The 24,210-nt window shown below is 41.9% G+C and overlaps 1 protein-coding gene across 4 annotated transcripts in view; it reads right to left on the bottom strand.

Annotated features, from left to right (window-relative positions):
- Positions 1 to 9,115, bottom strand: part of Slc25a26 (solute carrier family 25 member 26) — a 91,924-nt gene extending 82,809 nt beyond the window's left edge. For all 4 annotated transcript variants that reach the window (XM_060383827.1, XM_021631952.2, XM_021631953.2 and 1 more), the window contains exons 1-3: positions 8,967 to 9,115; positions 2,791 to 2,947; positions 1,596 to 1,705 (exon numbers count right to left, since the gene is read on the bottom strand). In XM_060383827.1, coding sequence (XP_060239810.1) covers positions 1,596 to 1,705; positions 2,791 to 2,947; positions 8,967 to 8,999 — 300 coding nt within the window. In that variant the 5' untranslated portion in view covers positions 9,000 to 9,115. The remainder of the gene's footprint in view (positions 1 to 1,595; positions 1,706 to 2,790; positions 2,948 to 8,966) is intronic.
- Between the last annotated feature and the right edge of the window lie 15,095 nt (positions 9,116 to 24,210).

Genomic DNA, 24,210 nt, shown 5'->3' with positions numbered 1-24,210 from the left:
TCAACTGAGCTGTCCTGCCATTCCTTCACTACCATGACAGACTGAAATACTCTAAAAACTATGAGCCAAAATAAACTTTTCCTCCTTTCAAATTAATCAAACTAATATGGTGGCCACAGCAGCACAGCAGAAACTAATACACATCTCTATAAATTCTCCCAGTAAACTCAAGAGTGTGGCAACTGAAGAAAGTCTAGCTTTCAGCCAACAAGGTCTCAGGTGAAGTGAAAAGAATGACTAAATTCTAATTTTGTTGCCTGCTTTCAACAACATATAGAAAATATAAGCCAACCTGGGTGATGGTGGCACATCCCTTTAATCCCAGCACTCGGGAGGCAGAGGCAGGAGGATCTCTATGAGTTCGAGGCCAGACTGGTCTACAGAGTGATTTCAGGACAGCCAGGGATACACACGGAGAAACTCTGTGAGAAAGAAAGAAAAGAAAGGAAAGGAAGAAAGAAAGAAAGAAAGAGAGAGAAAGAGAAAGAGAGAAAGAAAGAAAAAGAGAAAGAGAGAAAGAAAAAGAGAGAGAGAGAGAGAGAGAAAGAAAGAAAGAAAGAAAGAAAGAAAGAAAGAAAGAAAGAAAGGGGGGAAGAAAGAAGGAAGGGAGGAAGGAAGGAGAAAGAAGAAAGGAAGGGAGGAAGGAAGGAGAAAGAAGAAAGGAAGGAAGGAGCGAAGGAAGAAAGAAGAAAGGAAGAAAGAAAATGTAAACCAAATGCAGAACTTATGAAAATACATTTGGGGTTGATCAATGCAACATGCAAGTACAAAATAATGGATAAGGGCAGGGCTGGAGCTAGAACTTAGTTTAGGGGCCGCACGCAAGCTCAGGGTTCATGCTGTTGTAGGGAATTAAATAAGCAAGGAAGAACTGGGGAAGCACATCATTCAGTGAAACGCAAGCATGAGGGCCTGGGTTGGACCCCAGCACCCATGTAAAATGCCAAGCCCAGTGTTCCAGGGCAGGAGACACCAGACATCTGGGTTTCATTGCAGTGACAGAGAGGCCAGAGTGTCTGCCACAGTGCCTGCCCTGCACCCCACCCCTTTTCATAATCACGGTGCTACTTCACTCTACCTTAATTTCTCTGTGACTAAGTACCTTAAACTAGGCTGTAGAGGTCATTCCGGGAAGATTACTTCAATTCAGCTACACTAATACAAACAACACCGACCAAACTTCTATGGATTACCTTTCTTCATCCCTTTAATTCTATCTGTATAATGAGGTTTCAGGGCTGCCTCTTACAATAGTACATAATGGACTTTTCTTACATCCTAAGTCACGTTTAATCCATTCATATTTATTGGGGTTTTACCACATTCTCTGATATAAGCATTGCACAGTAAAATCTGACACAGTAACACAGTTTGTCTAGCATTTAAAAGCTCTGAATTTGACCTCAAAGTAAGATAAATAGCATTATATACGTTTTAAAGCATTGCATTGAAAGATACATACAATTTTTAGATTTTATCTTTAAGTTAAAAGAAATTTAATTTTTAAAGCTGAAACGATCATTTGTACAAACAAACACAGGCATAATTTACATTTCTGAAATATTTCATGTACTTTTTTATAGACTTTTGCTCACCACTTCTCCCGCGGAGGCAGCCAGCATGTGCTTCAAGGGCCTAAAGTGCGAAGCTGAGTCAGTATGCAGCAAATATTTCACATATTCGTAGGTGAGAAAAAATGCAGCAGCTGAAATGTCAAAGTAAAGTCTTTTAAGTGTAAATAAATACCTCACCTACCAAGGAATGCCTCTCAAACGCTGTGACCATAATTATTAAATTACAAGGTAAGAAATGGTAAGTACAAGCCCACAAAAGGATGAAAAAACTACTCTTTCTCCGCACTACAAGTTTACGTGAAGGCTGTGTTCAAAGACTAGGCACATGCCCAAAAGGTTAACACAGTCACTCATTACCCTGGAGAAAGAGAAAATGAACCTGAGGATTTAAGAAGCCCCTAGAGCCGTGATTTTGTGGATGCCTGCTGTGCATCACTTTAGCTAGTTGGCGTAGTTTACTTTTGAGCATTAGATGTACCCACGAGGGACGAGGAGTTGGGAAATGGATGGAGCTCAAGAGAACACTGCCTGCTCAGCATGTGCAAGGTCCTGGACTCCATCCAGAGGAAAAATAAAGCATCCATTGGTAAACAACTAAAATCAGGTAACTGGAAATAGATATTCTCAGAAGCAGATAAAGTAAAAACACATCATCCTAGTTACCAAATGAAAGCATCGAAAGGCGGGACACTTTGAAGCCCTAACAACAGGCATCGGCTGTAGAGTATCCAGGACAAAACAACAAAGCGCCAGCCTCATCTAAGAGCAATTTACAATGAGCAATTCCTTGCGGTCTCACCTGCTCACATCCCAAAGCAGTGATCACGCTGGGGTCACCTGGGAAGGTCTGAACACTCCTTTAGAAAGCTGCCTGAGAATTCTAGTACACAGGCAAGGCTGAAGACCACTACATTAAGGAATCATGGAGAAAAAGCAACATTTTAAAGATTCTAACTGAGGGGTTAAATAGCAAAACCATTTTTAAAAGATTATATTTTTGCTGCTTTTCTTTTTTTTTTTTTTTAATAAACATCCTGAAATGGAATCTACAACACTCTCTGAATTTGAATTCTGTTTAAATATAATCAAAGAACAAAAGTCAATGCAGAGGAACAGCTGTAACACATGGGAACTTTACGCAGATAACATCTTCTGCTAATCTGAAAATAAACCCATTATCTTGGCTTCTGAACACTGTGACTATCAACGCCCTTACCATTGGGAAAGGATCCAATAGCTGTAGAAGGGACACCAGCATATATTCCACGAAAACCTCCAGCCTTGCTAAATCCTTGGGGGCTCTGCAGCCTTGTCTTAATCGTATCCAAAGGAAATAATATCAAGTCAACGGAGACACCTGCTACCCCTCCAGCCTGTGCAAAAGGAGGAGGAAGAGAAGAGAGAAAGGTGAGCTGTCAGCATGTAGGACAGGAGACCAGAGCCTTGTCTTCTTTTTCTCCCATGCAGGGTCAGGGCTGTGAACTCCCGCCCATACTAGGCAAGCACTCCGCTTCCGCACTACCTCCCAAGCCCTGAGGAAGCTTTAAACTGATTTCTCACATCGTTCAGTCCACAAATTTCTCTGCAATACTCAAAGGACTTGCATTTTTATAAGAAAATATACTTACCAATTGTGCTACATTTGCAACTTGTACTTTTTTTTACTTTTTAGATTAATTTTAATGAATTGAATATATTTTTAAAATAAAAATAAAGCTCATTCTTGATTTACTCTCATAATTCAGTAAACTATTTGAAGCCATTTAAAAGAGAAGAGAGTACAAAGTGTCCAAATTACTTAAGTAGCTACTTTTATTATTGTTGTGTCTTTCCGAAATTACCATAAGCATGTTTAAGCAAGCACTCTTTTGGTTCCTTTGTTTTAATTTTGTATATGGGATATGTACTGTTCCTGTGGCTGTGTACAGAGCACAGTAGACAGCAGGCATCTTTCCTTGATTGCTCTTCACCTAACTTTTTGAGATAAATCTCACTAAACCTGAAACTTATGAACTCAGTTCCAGTAGCTGACCAGTGAGCTTTATAGCTTCCTCTCCAACTCCCCTCCTCTCTCTCTGAGAGAAGAGAGAACAAATTAGCCTCGAATTTGTTACACAAATTAGCCTTGAATTCCTGAACCTTCCGCCTCTTTTCAAGTGCAACATACATATATATACACAATGAAATACTATTCAGCTGTAAAAATAAATGGAATAACCTTAGAAACCAGGAAAGTAAAAATAAACCATGGGAGGGGGCTAGAAAAAGGAATGGCAGTATTGAGGTGGAATGAAGGGGGAAAACGGAAAAAACAGAGGGAGGCTCTGTTTTTTGATGGGAGTGGGGAGGGAAGTCAATATGGAATGAAAGGGAGAGAGGAGGGACAAGGAACACCAAGGACAGTCAATAAAGCATCAAGGAATCGTATTATTTTATATTTACCTAAAATTATACACAGTGTGTAGGAACATAAGAGCGCATGAGTGTGTGTGTGAGAGTGTGTCTGTGTATCTTAAATGAAGATAAGCCACTTGAGCTGACAATGCTCCCCATACATACAGTACCAGACATGAGAAACCTCCATTTGAGTTGCATGTCAGGATAGTCAAGTGACTCCCCTTCCTCCTATGACGGAATCAAGAATCAGGCTGTGATGACAGTCTGCAAGAAGCAGGCCCAGCTGGACTCAAGAACATGGCGGCAGTCTGGCTAAAGGGCACTGCTGTACAACATGCACAGGTATAACTCCAGCCTCCAGCACTGGGGAGGCTGAGGCAGGAGGATCGCTGGGACTTGCTGGTTACCAGCCTACCTGCACCGTAAGTCCCAGTAAGAGATTCTCTCTCAAAAAACAAGGTGGGTGTTTAGTTTGCATTCTATTGCTATGATAAAACATCATGACCAAAAGTTACTTGGAGAGGAAGGAGTTTATTTGGCTGACCGGTCATGGTCTATCACTGAGGAAAGGAGGGCTCGAGCAGCAATCTGCAGGCAGGAGAGGAGGCAAAAACCATGGACAAGTGGTGCTTATTAGCTAGTTCTCCATGACTCACTCAGCTTGCTTTTTTATACTACCCAGGGCCATGTGTCCAGTAATGGCACCACCTACAGTGGGCCGGGCCCTCTCAAATCATCACTAATCAAAAAACAACAACAACAAACAACAACAAAAAAACACAATGACAACAATGTTCTACCCCCCAAGACCTGCCTAGCTTATGTCGAGTTGACAAAACCTATTAAACATGGTGGGAAATTTTTGAGGAACAATAGTGGAGGTTGACCTCTGGCCTACAAGCATAAACACACACACACACACACACATCAACCAATGCCTCTCCCAGCAGAGAAACACACATTATGCTCTTAAACTTATCAATTAGAAAATACTACAATACATGCTGTACATTCCCACTTCTGAGTAAACGTAACTATGTGTGAACCCAAGTCCTGGACCCTTGCTCCCTCCTCTCCATCAGCAACCTGTACACTCCCACAAAACCTGGAGTAACACCCACTCCAACTACTACAGTTCTCGAGCATGTCCAGAAGTTTCTCCTGTCTCTGCTTTAGCTTAGGTTTTTCTCTCAGTCTGAAACGCCCTTCTTACCCAACATACTCCCAGAAGACCAGTTTTCCCACTGCTCCTCACTCTCTTCTCCCCTTTTCACCCCACAGACATACATATCCTTGCCAAAAACCAGTCTGCTAGTTTGGCAGCAACCAAACGCTATATTCCTCATAAAGCCATTCCCAACCTTCCAGAGAGAGTTAGAAGCTACCTCCTCTACTCCTCTCACAATTGTGTTTACATTTACCTTCATACTAACCATCACGTATGATAACGAAAGATTTTTCTGAGTACAAGTCAAGTCGGTCACCTTCAGCTTGCTAGACAGCTAACCCAGCACCTCTGCCACTGCAGAGCTCCCCCCCCCAAAAAAAACTGGAAGATAAAATTTCCTGGTATTCCCCGGTCACAGTGGTACTTGTACTCTGGACACTTCTCCAGAACCCTTCTATTCATCATCCCCTCCTGACAAGAAGACTGTGAGGTTCAATCTGTTTAAGGAGGTTGTTCTTAAGAGTGCAAATGTAGCTTGACTAGTCTTCCATTTCTTCAGAAATTCTCAGATTAAATTACTTCCTAGGAACACAGGTTTGTTGTTATCAGACAGAGCTAGCTCAAGCTCAACTTCCTGGGAGAGCCTTAGGTCTTCTTAAAAAGCTATTTCATTTCCGTCTCTTCATGTACAAAAAGAGTACCTATGCTTCAAGAATTTTTGAGAAGTAAATAATATTAAATGAAAATTAAAAACAATTAAGTGGTAGCTAGATGCTACAGCATGTCTAGCATGTAGAAGGGCTTGAGTTCCATCCCGACCACAAAATAGCAGGAGAAGAAAAGGAAGAGTGGACAGAAAAAATAAAATGAGAAATATAAAATACATTATGTAAACATATCTAAATTTTATATAAAATATAAAATGTAAGTCAGAGGTAGGAGGAGAGCAGTTGTCCAGCATGCATGAAGCCCTGGGCTAATCTCCATTACTGGAAAAAAAATGAATAAAGTGTACAATTCTTTTTTTTTTAAATAAGAAAAAAATACAATTAAATGAACCTGTTTTAGTTATGTTTGTGTGTGGTATGCGTACATGCTTGCATGTATTGCCTGTGTGTGTGTGTGTGTGTGTGTGTGTATAAGTACAGGTAAGTGAAAACCCAACCTTGAGTCAGAAGTCTTCTTCATTGTCTCTCTACTTTACTGACTGAGGCAGGGTCCCTCACTTGAGCCCAGAGATCACCAAAAGGCTAGTCCAGCTAGCCAGCTTGCTCCAGTGACACCTTTTCTCCACCTTCTGAGCACTGGAATTACAAACAAATGAGCCACCATACCTAGCAGCATGGGGTCCTCACACTTACACTGCAGGTGCTTTAACCACTGAGCCATCACCCTAAGCCCAAATGAACCTCATTAGATTAGAATGCCTGGCCCATAACCAGTTAATGGGCTATTATTTTTACAGGTGAGTCTATCAAAACATATGAGATATTACTTTGGAATTGTGTGGTTACTGATATCATTCATAGGTTACCAATGCCAATATTAAAAATCATGCAAAAAATAAGGAGGCCTCTACCAAAGAATGATTACATTCAAATATTAAACTTAATTAAATTCATAGGTTAAAAGCTCTAAATTCAAGTCTTACTTTACAAATAATTGCCTCCTCCTAGACCATTAGTCTCTGAGGACAGGGACGACACTACTCTATCAGAAGATAGCTGGCTTATGAAGGTAGGATAACTGGAAGTGTAACTTTTTCCTTTTATCTGACTTTTCATTATTTTACTCAAACTTCGTGTGATTAAAACTTAAAGTAGCGATCGGCATGCAATGTTAGGGTTTAGAAGGAGAAACAAAACTTCAGAACAAATAATTCACAGCTAAATTAATGAACACTAAAACTATCCAAGCACCCCTCTCTCACTGAAAAATAAAAGATTTTTTAAAAAATGAGATAAGAAAGACAGTCTTGGTAGTCTCATAAACTGTAATAGCGGGGGTGTGGGGACTGTTCTTCAGTTGGAATGAATGAAATCCAACTTCTTGGAAGTGCCACTCACTGACCCTACCTTGAACCTCTACCAAACAATGACAAAAACTGTACTTTTCTATGTGTTCAGTTTAGTAACATTATCTACTTATTTATGTGATGGGTGTTTTGCCTGTGTGTATATTTGTGCACCAACATTCATGCTTGATGCCCAGAATCGAGGAGGAGGCATACAATGTGCTGGAACTTCAGTACCTGAGGGTTGTGATTGCCGTGTGGGTGCTGGGACCAAACCCAGCAAGTGCTCCTAACTGCTAAGCCATCTCTAGTCCCTCTGTAAGTTCATTTTTAAATCATCCTTCTTTTGTTAACTCCAGCCCTTTTTTGAAACCACTACTGTTGCTGATCTAAGAAATCAATAAGCAGGTAAAAACATAGACCCCCAACACTGAACTACCTAGAATGAAGCCTGAGCTCCAAGTCAGAATCATCAGGGAAAAGGGAACCTCAGGTAAGAAAATGCCTCCATCAGATTGGCCTGTAGGCAAGTCTATGGGGCATTTTTTTTAAATTAATGATTAATATGGGAGGACTCAGCCTACTGTGGATTGTGCTACCCTAGGCAAATAGTCCTGGATCGTATAAGAAAGCAGGGCAGTAAGACCAGAGGCAGCACTCCTCCTCAGTCTCTGTTTTAGTTCCTGCCTTAGCTTCCCTCAGTGATGGACTGTGATCAAGACATGTCAGCCAAATAAATCCTTCCCTCCCCTAAGGTGGTTTTGGTCAGTGTTTTATCACAACAGAAATCAAAACAGAACGCTGGGCTAACACGTCAGCTGTTTGTGAGAACTAAATTGAATAACATGTAGCGCACATATATCCATCCTTTCAGAGAACCTTAATGTCAACTGGCAAAACTACTACTGTTGCCTCACCTTACTATAAGAGAAAGCTCACTGAGGTAACATGTTTCTGTGTATCTCAGTATTCTGGACTACGCAAGTTTCAACAAATCTAAACTTAAACCCATGATCCCCCTACGTCTGGTCAAGATAGTCCTCCCTTTCACCTATTCCTATCATACCCGAAACCTAGCCCACCTGTCATTTACACCAACGTTCACTTCAGCGCGGTCTCCAACACCTGATTCTTGTGGGCAGGTTTCTCTTGTTCAACACTCTATCTCCTTCAACTGGACACTAGTTAGTTCTGTGGACAAATACTTCTGATTTCTATCTGTTCTTGGAGAGGGCATTTTAAAAAGTAAGGTGTTTCTGATCGACTTCTGTCCGCTCCTCCACAATGAAATCACAGTCATAGTCTTGCTGAGTCTATTATTCCCTGGTAGACTTGCTGTTACAGACCCCCCCCACCACCAAGAGGTCTCATAATTCGGCGGAATTGAACAATATCTATCTATCGACTCCACAACCCAACAATTTTCAAAGCCTAAACTTGGCACAAAAGAAGCAGATTACTACGAACTAAGTATGTAGATACTGCAAAAGGACAGCTAGTGTCTTGGAAGGGTCATGAGTGTTTATTTACATGGTTTTTTAATTCCCAAATTCAGAGTGAATGTGATGTATAAGGAAAGCCTTGAGTAAAGAATACAATGAGTCAAGCTTCCTCCCCTCCTCTGAATGCCCAGCAGAACCCACCTAATCTTGAGAAGAGGCTCCCGGGACGCCCCTAGACTTGGTCCTAGACTTAGCTGCCAGTGACCAGAGGACAGACCATTGCGCAAACCCGGAAAAAAGCGCTGGTGCAGAGAAGCCGCCACGGCTCCCACGCAGCCTGCACCCAGCAGCCCTCCCTGCCCTGCACTCACCACTAGCGAGGCCGTGAAATCCGGCGCCTCCATGGTCCGGCCGAACCCGCCAAGGCTAAGATCAGAGGCTGAGCAAAAGCAGGTGCTGAACCGACGAGCTGGGCACCGCCATGTTGGGGCGGGATATGGGGCAACTACTTCCGGGGCAGGTCTCGTGACGTCACGCCACAACAACCACACGTGTTTCGCCCCCTGCGGGTAGCTGAGCCCTTTTCGGAGAAGACGGGTCTGGAGTGAGTCCGGCGCTTTCTTACCACCCTTCCGCAGCCCGGTCATGATGTAGTAAGTCCTCGCATCAGCCGGTCGCCTGGCTGCGATCCACGGGAAGAGCCCGGAGGAGAGCCCAGAGGAGCGTGGCTAGCTGGAGGAAGGACTGGGAACCGAGGGCACTGCCCGCACCTGAAGGCCAGCCCGCCCTGCAGTCCAAGTCGGTTCTTCCTTTGCTTCATCTGTGCAAGTGTTGTCAGAATTTCTCTTGATCCGTTATCAGAAAAAAAAAAACTGTTAAACAAAAATACGTTTTCTTTACCAAAAACGAAACAAAACATTCTTCTTCTCCACTGGCATTTGCTTCCCGTTAAGTTAATTTACTTAGACTAGGAACGTGGTCACTACAGGCTAGGAAGGGTACGGGGTGGAGGTAGCTACTGCCAAAATACGATTAGGTAGGGCCAGTGAGATCACTTAGTAGGTAAAGGTGCTTGCCACCAAGTCTGGAGGTGGCTACTAAAATAGGGCCAGTGAAATGGATCAGCAGGTAAGGACACCTGCCACCAGTCCTGAGACCTGAGGTCACTCCCCTGGACCCCCATGGTGAAAGAGACACGCAGTTTCCACAAACTGCCTCCTAATCCCTACACCTGCCCGTGGGGCACACACTTATTAATATACACTAATATTTATTACATATTTTATATATTAATGTTATTATGTAGTAATATTTTGATAACTAAATAAATATAATTTTAAAACAAAAAAAATCTACAGAAATTAAACAAAGAAACAATAACTCTAACAGAGGTCATGAATCAACTGGACCTAACAGACATCTACAGAACCTTTCACCCCAACACAAAAGAATTTGCCTACTTCTCAGCACCTCGTGGAACCTTCTCAAAAATAGACCATATAGTTGGTCACAAAGCAAGCCTCAACAGATACAAGAAGATTGAAATAATCCCTTGTATCCTATCTGATCACTATGGACTAAAGCTGGACCTCAACAACAGAAATAGCAAAAAACTTACACACACATGGAAACTGAACAACTTGCTACTAAATGATAGCTGGGTCAGAGAAGGAATAAAGAAAGAAAGTCTTCCTAGAATTCAATGAAAATGAAGACACAACATACCCAGACTTATGGGACACAATGAAAGCAGTGCTAAGAGTAAAGTTCATAGCTCTAAGTGCCTTCAAGAAGAAATTCGAAACATCTCATTCTAGCAACTTAATGGCTCACCTAAAGCCCTAGAAAAACACACCAAAGAGGAGTAAACGGCTGGAAATAATCAAACTTAGGGCTGAAATCAGTAAATTAGAAACAAAACAATCCAAAGAATCAATGAAACCAAGAGCTGGTTCTTTGAGAAAATCAACAAGATAGACAAACCCTTAGCCAAACTAACTAAAAGGCAGAGAGACACTATCCAAATCAACAAAATCGGAAATGAAAAGGGGGGCATAACCACAGACAGTGAAGAAATCCAAACAATCATTAGGTCTTACTTTAAAAGCCTATTTTCCACAAAATTTGAAAATCTAAATGAAATGGACAATTTTCTTGACTGATTCCACTTGCCAAAGCTGAATCAAGATCAGGTAAATCAATTAAATAGCCCTATATCCCCTAAGGAAATAGAAGCAGTTGTCAAGTCTCCCATGCAAAAAAAGCCCAGGGCCAGATGGTTTCAGCACAGAATTCTACCAGAACTTCAAAGAGCTAACACCAATACTCTTCAAACTATTCCACAAAATAGAAACAGAAGGAACACTACCAAACTCATTCTATGAAGCCACAGTCACCTTGGCACCTAAACCTCACAAAGATTCAACAAAGAAAGAGAATCAGGCCAATCTCCCTTATGAACATTAATGCAAAAATACTCAACAAAATACTTGCAAACCCAATACAAAGACACATCAAAGATATGACACATTACGACCAAGTCAGCTTTGTCCCAGGAATGCAGGGGTGGTTCAATATATGGAAATCCATCAATGTGATCCACCATATCAACAAACTGAAGAAGAAAAACATGATCATCTCCTGAGATGCTGAAAAAGCATTTGACGAAATCCAACATCCATTCATGTTTAAAGTCTTGGGGAGATCAGGGATACAAAGAACATACCTAAAAATAGTAAAGGAAATATAAAGCAAGCCTATAGCCAATATCAAACTCAATGGAGAGAAACTTAAATCAGTCCCACTGAAATAAGGGACAAGGCAAGGCTGCCCGTTCTCTCCATATCTCTTCAACATAGTTCTTGAAGTCCTTGCTAGAGCAATAAGACAACTAAAGGAGATCAAGGGGATACAGATTGGAAAGGAAGAAGTCAAAGTATCACTATGTGCAGATGATATGATAGTATACCTGAGTGACCCCAAAAATTCTACCAGGGAACTCCTACAGCTGAAACACACCTTCAGCAAAGTGGCTGGATACAAAGTTAATTTAAAAAAAACAAAATCAGTAGTCCTCCTGTATACAAAAGACAAAAGGACTGAAAAAGAAACTAGGGAAACAACACCCTTCACAATAGCCACAAAGGACATAAAGTAGCTTGGTGTGAATCCAACCAAGCAAGTCAAAGACTTGTATGAAAAAAATTTCCTGTTTCTAAAGAAAGAATTAGAAGAAGATGTCAGAAGATGGAAAGATCTCCCATGCTCATGGCGTGGCAGGATTAATATAGTAAAAATGGCCATCTTACCAAAAGCAATCAATAGATTCAATACAATTCCCATCAAATTACTAACACAATTCTTTACAGACCTTGAAAGAAAAATTCTCAATTTCATATGGAATAACAAGAAACCCAGAATTGCTAAAACAATCCTCTATAATAAACGATCTTCCGGAGGTATCTCCATCCCTGATCTTAAGCTGTACTATAGAGCAACAGTACTAAAAACTGCATGGTACTGGCATAGAAACCAACTGGTGGATCAATGGAATCGAGTAGAAGACGCTGAAATAAATCCACACACTTATGGACACCTGATTTTTGACAAAGATGCCAAAACCATTCAATGGAAAAAAGACAGCATCTTCAACAAATGGTGCTGGTCTAACTGGAAGTCTACATGTAGAAAAATGCAAATAGATCCATAATTATCACCCTGCAAAAAACTAAAGTCCAAGTGGATCAAAGACCTCAATATAAAACCAGACACACTAAAACTGTTAGAAGAAAAAGTGGGGAAGAGCCTTGAACTCATTGGCATAGGAGACAACTTCCTGAACAGAACACCAACAGCACAGGCTCTAAGAGCAACAATCAACAAATGGGACCTCATGAAACTGAAAAGCTTCTGGAAAGCAAAGGACACTGTCATCAGAACAAAATGACAGCCTACAGATTGGGAAAGGATCTTCACTGACCCCATGTCTGACAGAGGGCTAATATCCAGTATATATAAAGAACTCAAGAAGTTAAACAGCAACAAATCAAGTAATCAAATTAAAAAAATGGAGTACAGAGCTAAACAGAGAATTCTCAATAGAGGAATATCAAATGGCTGAAAAACACTTAAATGCTCAATGTCCTTAGTCATCAGGGAAATACAAATCAAAACGACCCTGAGATTTCACCTTACACCCATCAGAGTGGCTAGGATCAAAAGCTCAAGTGACAACACATGCTGGAGAGGTTGTGGAGAAAGGGGAACCCTCCACCACTGCTGGTAGGAATGTAAACTTGTACAACCACTCTGAAAATAAATCTGGCACTTTCTCAGACAATTAGGAATAGCGCTTCCTCAAGATCCAGCTATACCACTTCTAGGCATATATCCAAAAGATGCTCAAGTACACAATAAGGACATTTGTTCAACCATGTTTGTAGCAGCTTTATTTGTAATAACCAGAACCTGAAACCAACCCAGATCCCCCTCAACGGAGGAATGGATACAGAAATTATGGTACATCTACACAATAGAATATTACTCAGCAATAAAAAACAAGGAAATCATGAAATTTGCAGGTAAATGTTGGGAACTGGAAAAGATCATCCTGAATGAGGTATCCCAGAAACAGAAATACACACAGGGTATATACTCACTCATAAGTGTATATTAGACATATAATTTAGGATAAACCTACTAAAATCTGTACCCTAAAGAAACTAATCAAGAAAGAGGACTCTGGCTAAAATGTTCAACTCCCATTCAGAAAGGCTAAGAGGATGGACATCAGAAGAAGGAGAAAATGGAGAACAAGACAGGAGCGTGTCACAGAGGGCCTCTGAAAGGCTCTACCCTGCAGGGTATCAAAGCAGATGCTGACACTTATGACCAACCTTTGGGCAGAGTGCAGGGAATCTTATGAAAGAAGTAGAAAATAGTAAGACCTGGATAGAACAGAAGCTCCACAAGGAGAGCAACAGAACCAAAAAATCTGGGCACAGGGACCTTTTCTGAGACTGATACTCCAACCAAGGACCATTGATGGAGATTACCTAGAACCCCTGCACTGATGTAGCCCATGACAGTTCAGTGTCCAAGTGGGTTCCATAGTAATAGGAACAGGGACTGTCTCTGACATGCGTAGAGAATGATGAGGGAGGGTGGGACTGGAAGGGGTGGAGGGATGGGTTCTTGGGGGGGATGCAAAGTGAATAAAGTGTAATTAATAAAAATTTAAAAAGTAAAATAAAAAAGTAATAATACAGCTCAAAAGCGAGTGTAACTCAATGGTAGGATATGTGTTTACCTAGCAAGGCCCTCAGGTAGATGGGGGAAACAGGAATAAGTACTACTGCCCTGCAGTACAGTAGAATCGCTAATTTGTGTGTGTGTGTGTGTGTGTGTGTGTTTCAGTTTGGGTTTTTATGGAGCCTAGGATCTCACTGAGGCCCATGATAGGCTAAAGGTCACTGTGTAACCCTGGTTGGCCTCAGACTCATAGTTCTCCCACCTGTGCCTCCTAAATGCTGGGATTACAGACGGAAGCCCTTACACCTGGATGACAATTCCTTGTTTGTTTTCCAGGGCCTTGAGCATGCAAGGGCAGAATTCTGCCATGTGGGCTGCCCCTACAGTCCCTCCTAGCCACTATCATTGCGTATTTTATAAAGAACTAGATGAAAATAGAATTTGTCAAGTGTTATCTACTAAGAAATGAAAAAATATTTAAGGAATTGGAAATGCTAATTGCAGACATAGCCATTTCACATCGTATGAGTGTATTGAATTAGCACAATAACTGTGTCGGTTTAAGATGGAGTAAAAAATAAAAATTACTCGCTCTGATATGTAATGGCTTGTCTTGCTCACTATGGCAGCAATGCACTTGGATGACCATGTCATTAACTCCTTAATAAGCTTATTAGAGTAGCCTTATCTTTATATTTACAAGACAGTACCTTCTAACCTCCATGTATACCCAGGACCTGCTATATTTCAGTCATTAAGTAACCAATGGACTTTTACCCTCAGGTGATCTTGTGTGGGCCACAGAGCATAATCTTCCTTCCGACTTACTCACTCTGTTTATTGGAGCCCTAATTTACATCTGCAAAAAAAAATTTCTGTAATATGATGCAATGTGACCTTGACAGCAATGTTCTGTTGTACGGAGGCAGGAAAGGATTATACAAACTATGGGCATGAAAGGGCAGGAATCTTGTGGGCCATTTGAGAATTCTCCCTACCACAGTTCTCTTTGCAGAGTGGCTTCACTGGTAGCCCCTTACAGCCCATTTGGGTCTACCAGTAAGCTTCCATTAACATTCCCCTCAAAGTCCCTCCACCTTTCACTGCCGCCTGGTATCAGGGCGTTCTCACTGTTCAGGAAATACTGTTACACCCCATCGCCATGTCCAAAAATCTGGTTGGTTGGTTGGTTGGTTGGTTGGTTGGTTGGTTGGTTGGTTTCCACTTCACCTGTAAGTAGTTTAAAATATCAACAAATTTCATTTCATGCCATTTCTGTTAGCTAAGAACCTGGGAAAACTTAGGCTATGTAGTTCACACTCAGGGATTCTCTTCACTTACTCTGATGGTGTTGACCAGTATCTGTTCATAACACTTGATTGTAACTGGAGTGGTAGCTCACTTGACAGGTCAGTGATTGGCAGGAGGCATCAGTCCCCCAATGTGTTTACCTGTCTTCATAGTGACTGGTTTCCCTAGTGTCGGTAATTTGGAGGATGAGATAGAAACTACAGTATCTTTTTTCTTCTGACCGTTAATTTTTTAAAAATTGACTGTGTATGGGTGCTTTGCTGCATGTATACCTGTGTGCCATGTTCATGCCTGGTGCGTGCAGAGGCCAAAAGATGGCATAAGATCTCCCAGGACCAGAGTTACACATTGTTGTGAACCATCATGTGGATGCTGGGAATCGAACCCAGATCCTCTGGAAGAACAGCCAGTACTCTTAACTACTGAGCCATCTTTCCACCCACCCCCAATCTTTTTAAATTACTTTATCTAATTTTATGTATATGGGTGTTTTGCCTGAATATATGAACTGAAGAAGTCCCAGAAGGTGTTAAGTCCCTGGAACTGAAATTACACACAATTGTCAGTCACTGTGTGAGTGCTGGGAATCAAACCATGATTCTCTATTGGCAGTGGGGGGGGGGGAGAGCAATGCTCTTAATACAAGATCCATCTTTCTCAACCCAGTTTTTTTTCATTCTAATTAGATTATGTATAGTATTTCTCCCTTCCTTTTCCTCCCTCCACCCTTTCCATGCCTCCTTTTATTCCCTCTCAAAACCATGGACCCTTTTTTATGATTATTGTCACACAAACACAATACAATCTGCTGAGTCCATTTACTGTTTTTGTATGATTTCAGCACTGATTCTTGGTATTAAATAACCAGTTATGGGGCTCATCCCAGGAGAAGACGATTTCTCCCTTTCTCAGCAACTTTAAACTATAGCGTCTTTTATGACCTGACTGAGAAGGAAGTCAGTAGACATTCTTATAACAGCTTACCGGTAATACAAGCCATTCATATATACTACTGGACTGAGTACTTAAATATCAGGGAGTCAGTAAAGATCCATGGCTGCTGTATTGGAAACTGGCTCCCACATTAAAGAAACGCAAGTAGAGACCACAGTAAAATACCACTGCGTGCCTATAACCCCAGCACTCAAAAGGGGGAGGCACGTGGGTTGCTTAAGTTTAAAGCCAGCCTAGGCTACGTAATGAGTACCATACTAGCCAGCTCTATATAGCAAGCAAGACCTTGTCTTTGAAAAAGAAAGAGGGAGGACTTCACTTCAGTGGCTAAAATTCAAAAGGCCAATGTTGTCGAGGATGAAAAACAACTAATACACTGTCTTAGTGAAATCACTATTATACAATTACTATAAAATACAATTGTAAGGCTAAAAGACAAGCATAGTGCACCCAGAACTCCTACGCTATGAACTAAAAGCTTTGTATAAACGGGAAATGGAAATACCCGCGTATCTACCAACTAATGAATGGATGAACATATTGTACTGCATGCTTGCAGAAAAGCTTTACTCAGCAAAAAAGTAACCTGGGGCTAGGGAGATGGCTTAGTGGGTAGGAGCACCTTGCTACGCAAGAGTGAGGACCTGGGTTTGAATCCCCAGCAGTCTCCTAAGAAAGCCAGGAGTGGCTGAGTGTGCCTGTAACCCCAGCACTGGGGAGCAGAGACAGGTGAATCCCAGGACCTTGCCGGCCAGGAGCCTAGCCAAACACTGAGAAGGTTCAGGGTTCAGTGACAGACCCTTTCTCGAGTGAATAAGGCAGGGAGTGCCTGATAGAACAGGACAGCCAGGCCTTCTACAGCCTCCTCAGAAGAGCACATGGGCATGAGCATCCTCACACACATGTGTACGTACATCACACACCATACACTCACAAGAAAGAATAAATACGTAAATAAACATCTTAAGGAAATTAAAGATGCCTACAACAATACGGGTTAGTCTCAAAGCACTGTAGTGAGAAATAAACATAAGAGGATCCACACTTTGCAACTTTACTTGTGTCAAACTCTGGAAAAGATAAAATTCTAAAGTACTGTTTTTAAATTGTGTGTGTGTGTGCACGTGTGCGTGCCTATGTATTAAAACATACACGAGTGCATGTGTGCCATAGCATGAGTGTGGGTCCTTTGAAAGAGCAGCCAGTGCTTTTAACTGCTGAGCCGCTTGTTTTACTTTTTTAAATGTAACCCATGCTGGAATGGCATTCACAGCTTACTGCCAGAAGCTCATTCATTAGCAAATATAACGAGAGAAGAAGCCCCCAACTGTAGGTCTGACTTCGGCTGTAACGGTCCCCTAAAAGATCTTGCAGGGCAGCTGCGCAGTATGCCCTACAGCGCTCTCAGACCTTTGGGGTCTTACAGGATGAACGATCATACTCAGCTCTGTATGATGAACACATCAAGTGTATCATGGTTTCTGGGATTGTGCCACTGGAAAATCCAGGCAAGCTGCAAACAGGAATAGAAAAGCTTCAGATGAAAGGAATGACCTGCCATAATTAAAAGTTAAAGCAGTTGCAAGAATAATTTATATCCTTAATGAATTAAGAATAAAGCTTTTGAACTAGAGCTCAGCTGGGTTGGTGAAAGGAAAACGTGAATTGTTCTGAGAGATACAAGCAGAGAAACGTTCTGAGGAAACTGAGAAAGAAGATGATGACAATGAGTAGCATTTGTACCTTCTGCTTTACATTTCTGTGTTAGGCCTGTATGGCTGCTTATGAATATATATATGTGTGTGTGTGTGTGTGTGTATGTATATATATATATATATATATATATATGTATGTATGTATGTATGTATATACCCATGCAGCAATTTTCACTAAGCCTTTGTATCATAAACAAACAATTAAAGAAAGAGAGAGGAAGGAAGAAAAGAAGGGATTCTGTGAATTATTTTAAACCAGAGAACACATGCAGTAAATATAGTAATCTCTTTAAAGGTTTAGTGTGTGAGAGGAGCTAGAGATGGCTTAGCAGCACCTATACAGTCTCACCAACATGACTGCCCCCACACAGCTGAACACAATAATAAAAATAGATGTGTTAAGTGGACAGGAAAAGCCCACAAGGCTGGAACCCTACACAAAGAGCCGCAGGCAGCTAGGGAATGCTGAGAATGGAGAAACAGCCTTCCCCAGGAAGAGTACACCAATTGTTTGTCCAATTCCAAATAGTCAGCCCTGAAAACATATATACAAGGAACCTTATACAGGCTGAGCAACTTGTATTTATGCCTTTAGAAATGTATTTGTATATGCATATATGTATGTAACAATAAGTAATGAAAAAGAGAGGCCATGAATTTGAAAAAGAGCAATGAGGGGTATATGAAAGGGTTTGCAGAGAGGAAAAGGGAAGGAGGAAATGATGTAATTATATTTATTAAAAAAAAACATTTTTTTTTAAATCACAGGCAGTTCTTCTAGAAGAGGAACCTTAGTTCACTTCCCAGCACCCATGTCAGGTGGTTCACAACCCCAGGGAATCTGACACCCTCTTCTGGCTTCCCAAAGCACCTACACACATGTGACACACACTGAAACACGCACATATACATAAAAAAATAAATGTGTTGTGTTCAGCGGAAACTCCTGAGAGGCCTGCTCTTTTCGTGAAGGAAAATGGAGGAGAAGTGGATTTGGAGGAGAGGGGAGATGGGGTAGGGGAAAACAGGAGGACTGGAGGAAGGGAAAACTGTGATTGAGATATACTGAAAACAATAAAAATTTTTAAAATCTTAAACTGTTTTAAGTTTTAATATGTAAATAGCTCCACAGAGCAACGAAAGATGAATATTGCAGTAGTCACTGTTTCTGTCGCTGTCATAAAACACCACGACTGAAGGCAGCGAGCTTAAGGAAGAGCTCATAGTTCCAGAGAGTGAATCGTGGCAGGGGGAGGCATGGTGGCAAGAGGCTTGCAGGGTGGCAAAAACAGGAAGCTGAGAGTCACGTCTTGAACTGTGAATACAAAACAGAGAGAAGGAGCTAGAAGTGGGCAAGGTTATAAACTCTCAAAGCCACCCCAAGGGACACACTTCCTCCAGCAAGGTGGCACCTCCCAAAGCTTCTATAACATCTGCCCAACTGGGGACCAAGTGTTCAAATATCTGAGCCTGTGGGGTGTATTGGCCATGTAATCCACCATGAATATCAACAGGAAAAAAAAAAAAAACTTATAGAGGCCACAAAAGGAATACAGATAAGCTAATGAACATATGGAAAATATATTAAATTTAGTAATGTCAGAGTGAAGATTAACACGACAATAAAGCAATTTTTAGTTTATCGAGTGGGTAAAGGCTTCCCAGAGGGAGGAGAGCAGCATTCTGAGGAACAGCACAGCAAGGTATGTGAGAGCCCTTAAAACAAGCTTGGTCTTCAGCCACCCTGCTTTCATGGTACCCTAAGCGACCGTTGCCAACAAGCCCCCGAAATACGATAGGATGCTCATTTCACTGCTCCTTACAGAAAATAAGATTGTGCTGGTGGTGCTAGGACTGAATCTAGGACGTCACACACACCAGGCACACTCCTGTCACTGGTTTTATCTATCTGCAGCCCTGTTCTCACTTTCTGTTTTCAAGGTCTCACTGCGTGGCCCGGACTGGCCTGAATTTTCTCTGTTAGCTTCCACAGGCCTTGGATTCCTGATCTTCAAACCTCAGCTGGGATTATAGGCCCAGGTAAAAATAAGAACTTATATAGTAAGACACATTCACCGGTGTCTGGTTTATATACTTCGGTTGTGCTGTAATAAATAGGCATTTAAACCCATTACTGTTGAAGACAATTTAAAGATGGAGAGGGATGGGTAACCAGAGGCTCTTCCCTGACGTGTGGCCCTGTGCTTCCACTTTCCTGCCCTAGGAAACTGACCACCAAGAACTCATCTGGCTTTTAATTGGAACTGGCCAACAAAGGAGAGAGAGAAGAGGGCAGGAGAGTGAGTGGTTAGTGTAACAGGCCTTCAGACCTTAGCACAACTTACTCCATGGTGGAAGTGCCATTCAGCACATAGACAGCATCACCTGCTAAAACGAAAACAAAAGCCTAATCCATCAAAGTCCGTAGAGTTCTGAGAAAGCCTCTAAGTGTGCTAACCTTGCTTCTGAGCTTCTGAAGTTCAGATGATCCTGTGGGCTCAGTGGAGGGGGGATCTCCTTTCACACCCACCCTCTTGTGTTGCCTGGATCAGATCTTCACAGTGCTCAGTGAGGGATTCCCCCGCTCTGCTGTCTGCTGGCGACATGCTAGCCTCAGCATCTGCTCATGCCCAGTAGCTTCTGCAAACGGGTGTGGCAGGAGAATAAGGCATAGAAGGTATCTAAATTAGCATATGAAAGAAGCCAGTTGGCCAAAAGACCAGAAAACTCCCTAAGTAAAGGACTTGTAGGGGTACAGCATGCAGGAGAAAAGCCTGCACTCTGAATTCAGCAGGCACTAAGGACATGGTCCCAAACGAGTGCCACTTCTGACCATCCTAGATCTCTAGCCCCCTTGTCTTCTAGATGCCATCATGGGGAGCTAGTCTAAAGTCACAGGAATAGACTCTCTTTCATACCACCAATATCAGTAAAAAGGCAGAAAAGCAAGGTCTCAGCTCTCAGTCAAGTTTTATTGAAACACACAAACAGACACACACAAACAGGGAGGGAGCCAGCAGACAGACTCCCCACATAGAGAAATTTAGAGCTGGATTAACATTTGTCTGCCAGATACAAAACTTACATGAATGGGAGTAGAAAGAGTTCTCTTCCTCCCCCAGATTTCGATATGGACCATAGGAAAGTTTAGCCTCCCTCTGACCCTCACCTCTCCTGTGTGTATGTGGGGGGAGGGGATGTATTAGTCAGGGTTATCCAGAGAAACAGTAAATTTATATATATATATATATATATATATATGTGTGTGTGTGTGTGTGTATATATATGTATATATATACTATATATATATACATATGTGTGTATGTGTAGTCTACACATATTATAGAATTCTATATATAAATTATAGAAGATGATAGACAGATAGATAGATAGATAGATAGATAGATAGATAGATAGATAGATAGATAATTAGAATGTTTTACAGGCTGTGGTCCAGCTTGTCCAACAATGACTATCTACCAACAGAAGGTCCAAGAATTCAGTGGTTGTACATTCCACGAGGCTAGATGGATGGTTCAGCTGGTCCTCCAGGTATACCAGAATTCCAAAGAAATAGCTTCTAATACCAGTAGTGAAAGGGACTTGCCAGTGAGAGCCAGAACAAGCAGGCAAAGAGAGCAAGCTTGCTTTTCCCATGTCCTTTATATAGGCTGCTAGCGGAAGATGTGGCCCAGGTTAAAGATAGAGCTTCCCACCTCAAAAGATCTTGGCTAGAGGTCTATCTTTTCACCTCAAAGGATCAGTATCAAAGGTGTTTCTCCCCATCTCAAAGTATCCAGATTAAAAGTGGGTCTTCCCACTCCAAATGGTTTATTAAGAAAAAAAAACACAATCCTTCCCAGATGTGCCGGGCTGCTTAGGTTTTAGTAAATTCCAGATGTAGTCCAGTTGACCATGAAGAATATCAGCAGTGGGGATTTAATTGTTTCCCATGGGTCTGAGGCTAACCTTCTTGACAGGGCCAGCTCATGTCAACAACATATATCCACTCAAGACTTCACACACTCAGGGCTTCCTGCTCTATCCACAGTCACATCCATGGGATCTGTCTGACCCACAATCTGACAGTCCCGCAATCTGGGAAGGACGGGCTTAACAAACTGTCTGCGTGTCTATTACTATTCATGTCCCTGGTCCAATTCTTTGATCCGGGGCACAGGAACCTGAAAATTCCAGTGGGGGTCCTCTGGACCCAAATTCACACGTATAACATGGGGACCTGCCATATAGCACCTGGCTTCTATCAGAGTAAGTGACAGAGAAAGGAGAGAGCACCCTAAGATAGAAACCACAGTCTTATGCTGAGGTGTAGCTCCAGGGATGGTGGGTTCTCTCACAACGTTTGAACCCTGGACAAAATCCTCCGCATGAAAAAACAAAGCTACCATCCTTTGAAACCAAATCCCTGAGGTGACATCCCACATTTTTGACACCCACACCCAGAAGGAATGAGTGACATATGGGCCTAAATTTAGGGCAGCAGGGGATCATTGCCTATGAAGCAATGCCTAACTCAGAAGTCCAGAGAAAAGAAGCTGTGTGTGGGCTGACGAGATCTGAGCATGTTAAGAGCAGTGCATCTGTTTTCGGCTTCAGGACACCTCTAACGAACATTTGTTAGCACGGCAGCCATTGCCGTCTACACCATTTTGTTGATGATCTCTATCGTGTCGACATCCACTCACAAAATACTGCTTAATTCCTCAACCTGCTCTGTGAACAAGCTGAGATACGCCTGCCTACACTTTCCAATAAATGATTCAATTATCTTCCATAATTGGATTTTTGTTCAATATTTGACCCAACACAAAGCTGTGGCTCAGCTTTCAAAATGTACAAAAATAACCATGATGGAATGTTGTTTGGCTAATTGTCAGTCTCTGACAAAGACTTCCACTCTGTGAGGTGTAGAAATCATTCTAAAGGCGAGCTTTGTACATTTACTACCCATCAGGCCCATAGTCCTGTCACAGTGAACCCTGACAAAGGAATGTTCCTTCCGCAATCACTCCCCACCACTGAGGTGCCAGTGAATATAAGTCACCCTTGTGACACTCACCTGACACAGACGATGGAGGCCAGTGATTTTTCTCAGCTTTCGTCAAGGACAACTTGGGCTGATTTTCTTCCGCAGTAAGAGAAATAAGAAAAAAACAAGCATGGTGACACACACTTACAATCCCAGAAGGATTAAAAATCCGAGGTCATCCTCAATCATTCTGTCAAAATGTCTTCCTGACATTTATGTGTATGCCTGTAGATTGTGTTGCTCTCAGCCTCGGTCAGAAAAGCTGGTTTTTGCAGCGGCCTGCAGTTAATGCAGAGATCCATAACTGGTCAAAGTGCTAAAAATAAGCTACTGTGAGTGCTCAGCCCTAAGTGGGACATTTATATCAACCTCATACCCCCAAGGCTCAGGGAACATTGTAGAAAACGGGACAGAAAAAAAAAATGTAAGAGCAGGAGGAAGGAACGGGATGCTGGGAGACGCTGTTCTGTGGTCCTGATGTGACCATTGCACTCATGGAACTCACAGCAGCTACAATCACAGCCTCAAACAAGCCACCATGCCAGCATGGATGGGGAGGGCCCTTTGAGGCATTTAATGGCTGCCGGAGGAGGAAGAGTTATTTTTCTTTGGGATGTAGCCATTAATAGGTTGCCTGTGCTCCCATGGATAACCTCACACCAAGAACATATGGAAAGCACTCACTGCATTCAGTGGGTCATTCGTTTTTTTTAAAAAGATGAAGCCAGGATTGGGGCCTGTTGGGAGAGTCTGCCAGGGAGAGGAAGGGGGGGAAGTGGTGGGTGGATAGGAATAAAATACATTGTTTATATGTATGAAATTCTCAATGAGTACATTTAAAATTATATTTAAAAACAAAAAACAAAAACAAGAGCTCAAGGCCACCCTCAGTTCCATGGTTAGAGGCAAGCCTGGGCTATCCCCTGCCTTAAAAACAGACAATGAAATAAGCTTCCTTGTTGAGAGCGTGGGCTGGGAAACTGACAGCAGACAAACACAGTGCTACCAAGCCCGAACGCCTGAGTTTGAGCCTTAGCACCTCTGTGTTGGAAGGAGAGAACCAATTCCTGATGGCTGTCCCTGACCTTCACATTCACATCACGGTAAGCACACACACACAGATGCATGCAAGTACACACAAACATGCATGCACATGCCTACACTTATACTAGATAACTAAATGTAAAATTCTTTAAAAAGAAAGAAGAAAACGCCAATGTGGTTCAATCACTTAAAAATGCCCTTTATTGACCCATACTTTTCTAGCTAAGCCCAGATAAGAACTTTTATTAGTTTTCAAATTAATTCATTCTATCAGAACTGCTAATTACTGAT

The sequence above is a fragment of the Meriones unguiculatus genome, chromosome 5 (genome assembly GCF_030254825.1).
Source record: "Meriones unguiculatus strain TT.TT164.6M chromosome 5, Bangor_MerUng_6.1, whole genome shotgun sequence".
NCBI lineage: Eukaryota > Metazoa > Chordata > Mammalia > Rodentia > Muridae > Meriones > Meriones unguiculatus.
The sequence above is the reverse complement of the archived record's forward strand: the minus strand, read 5'-3'. Positions and strand labels throughout refer to the sequence as shown.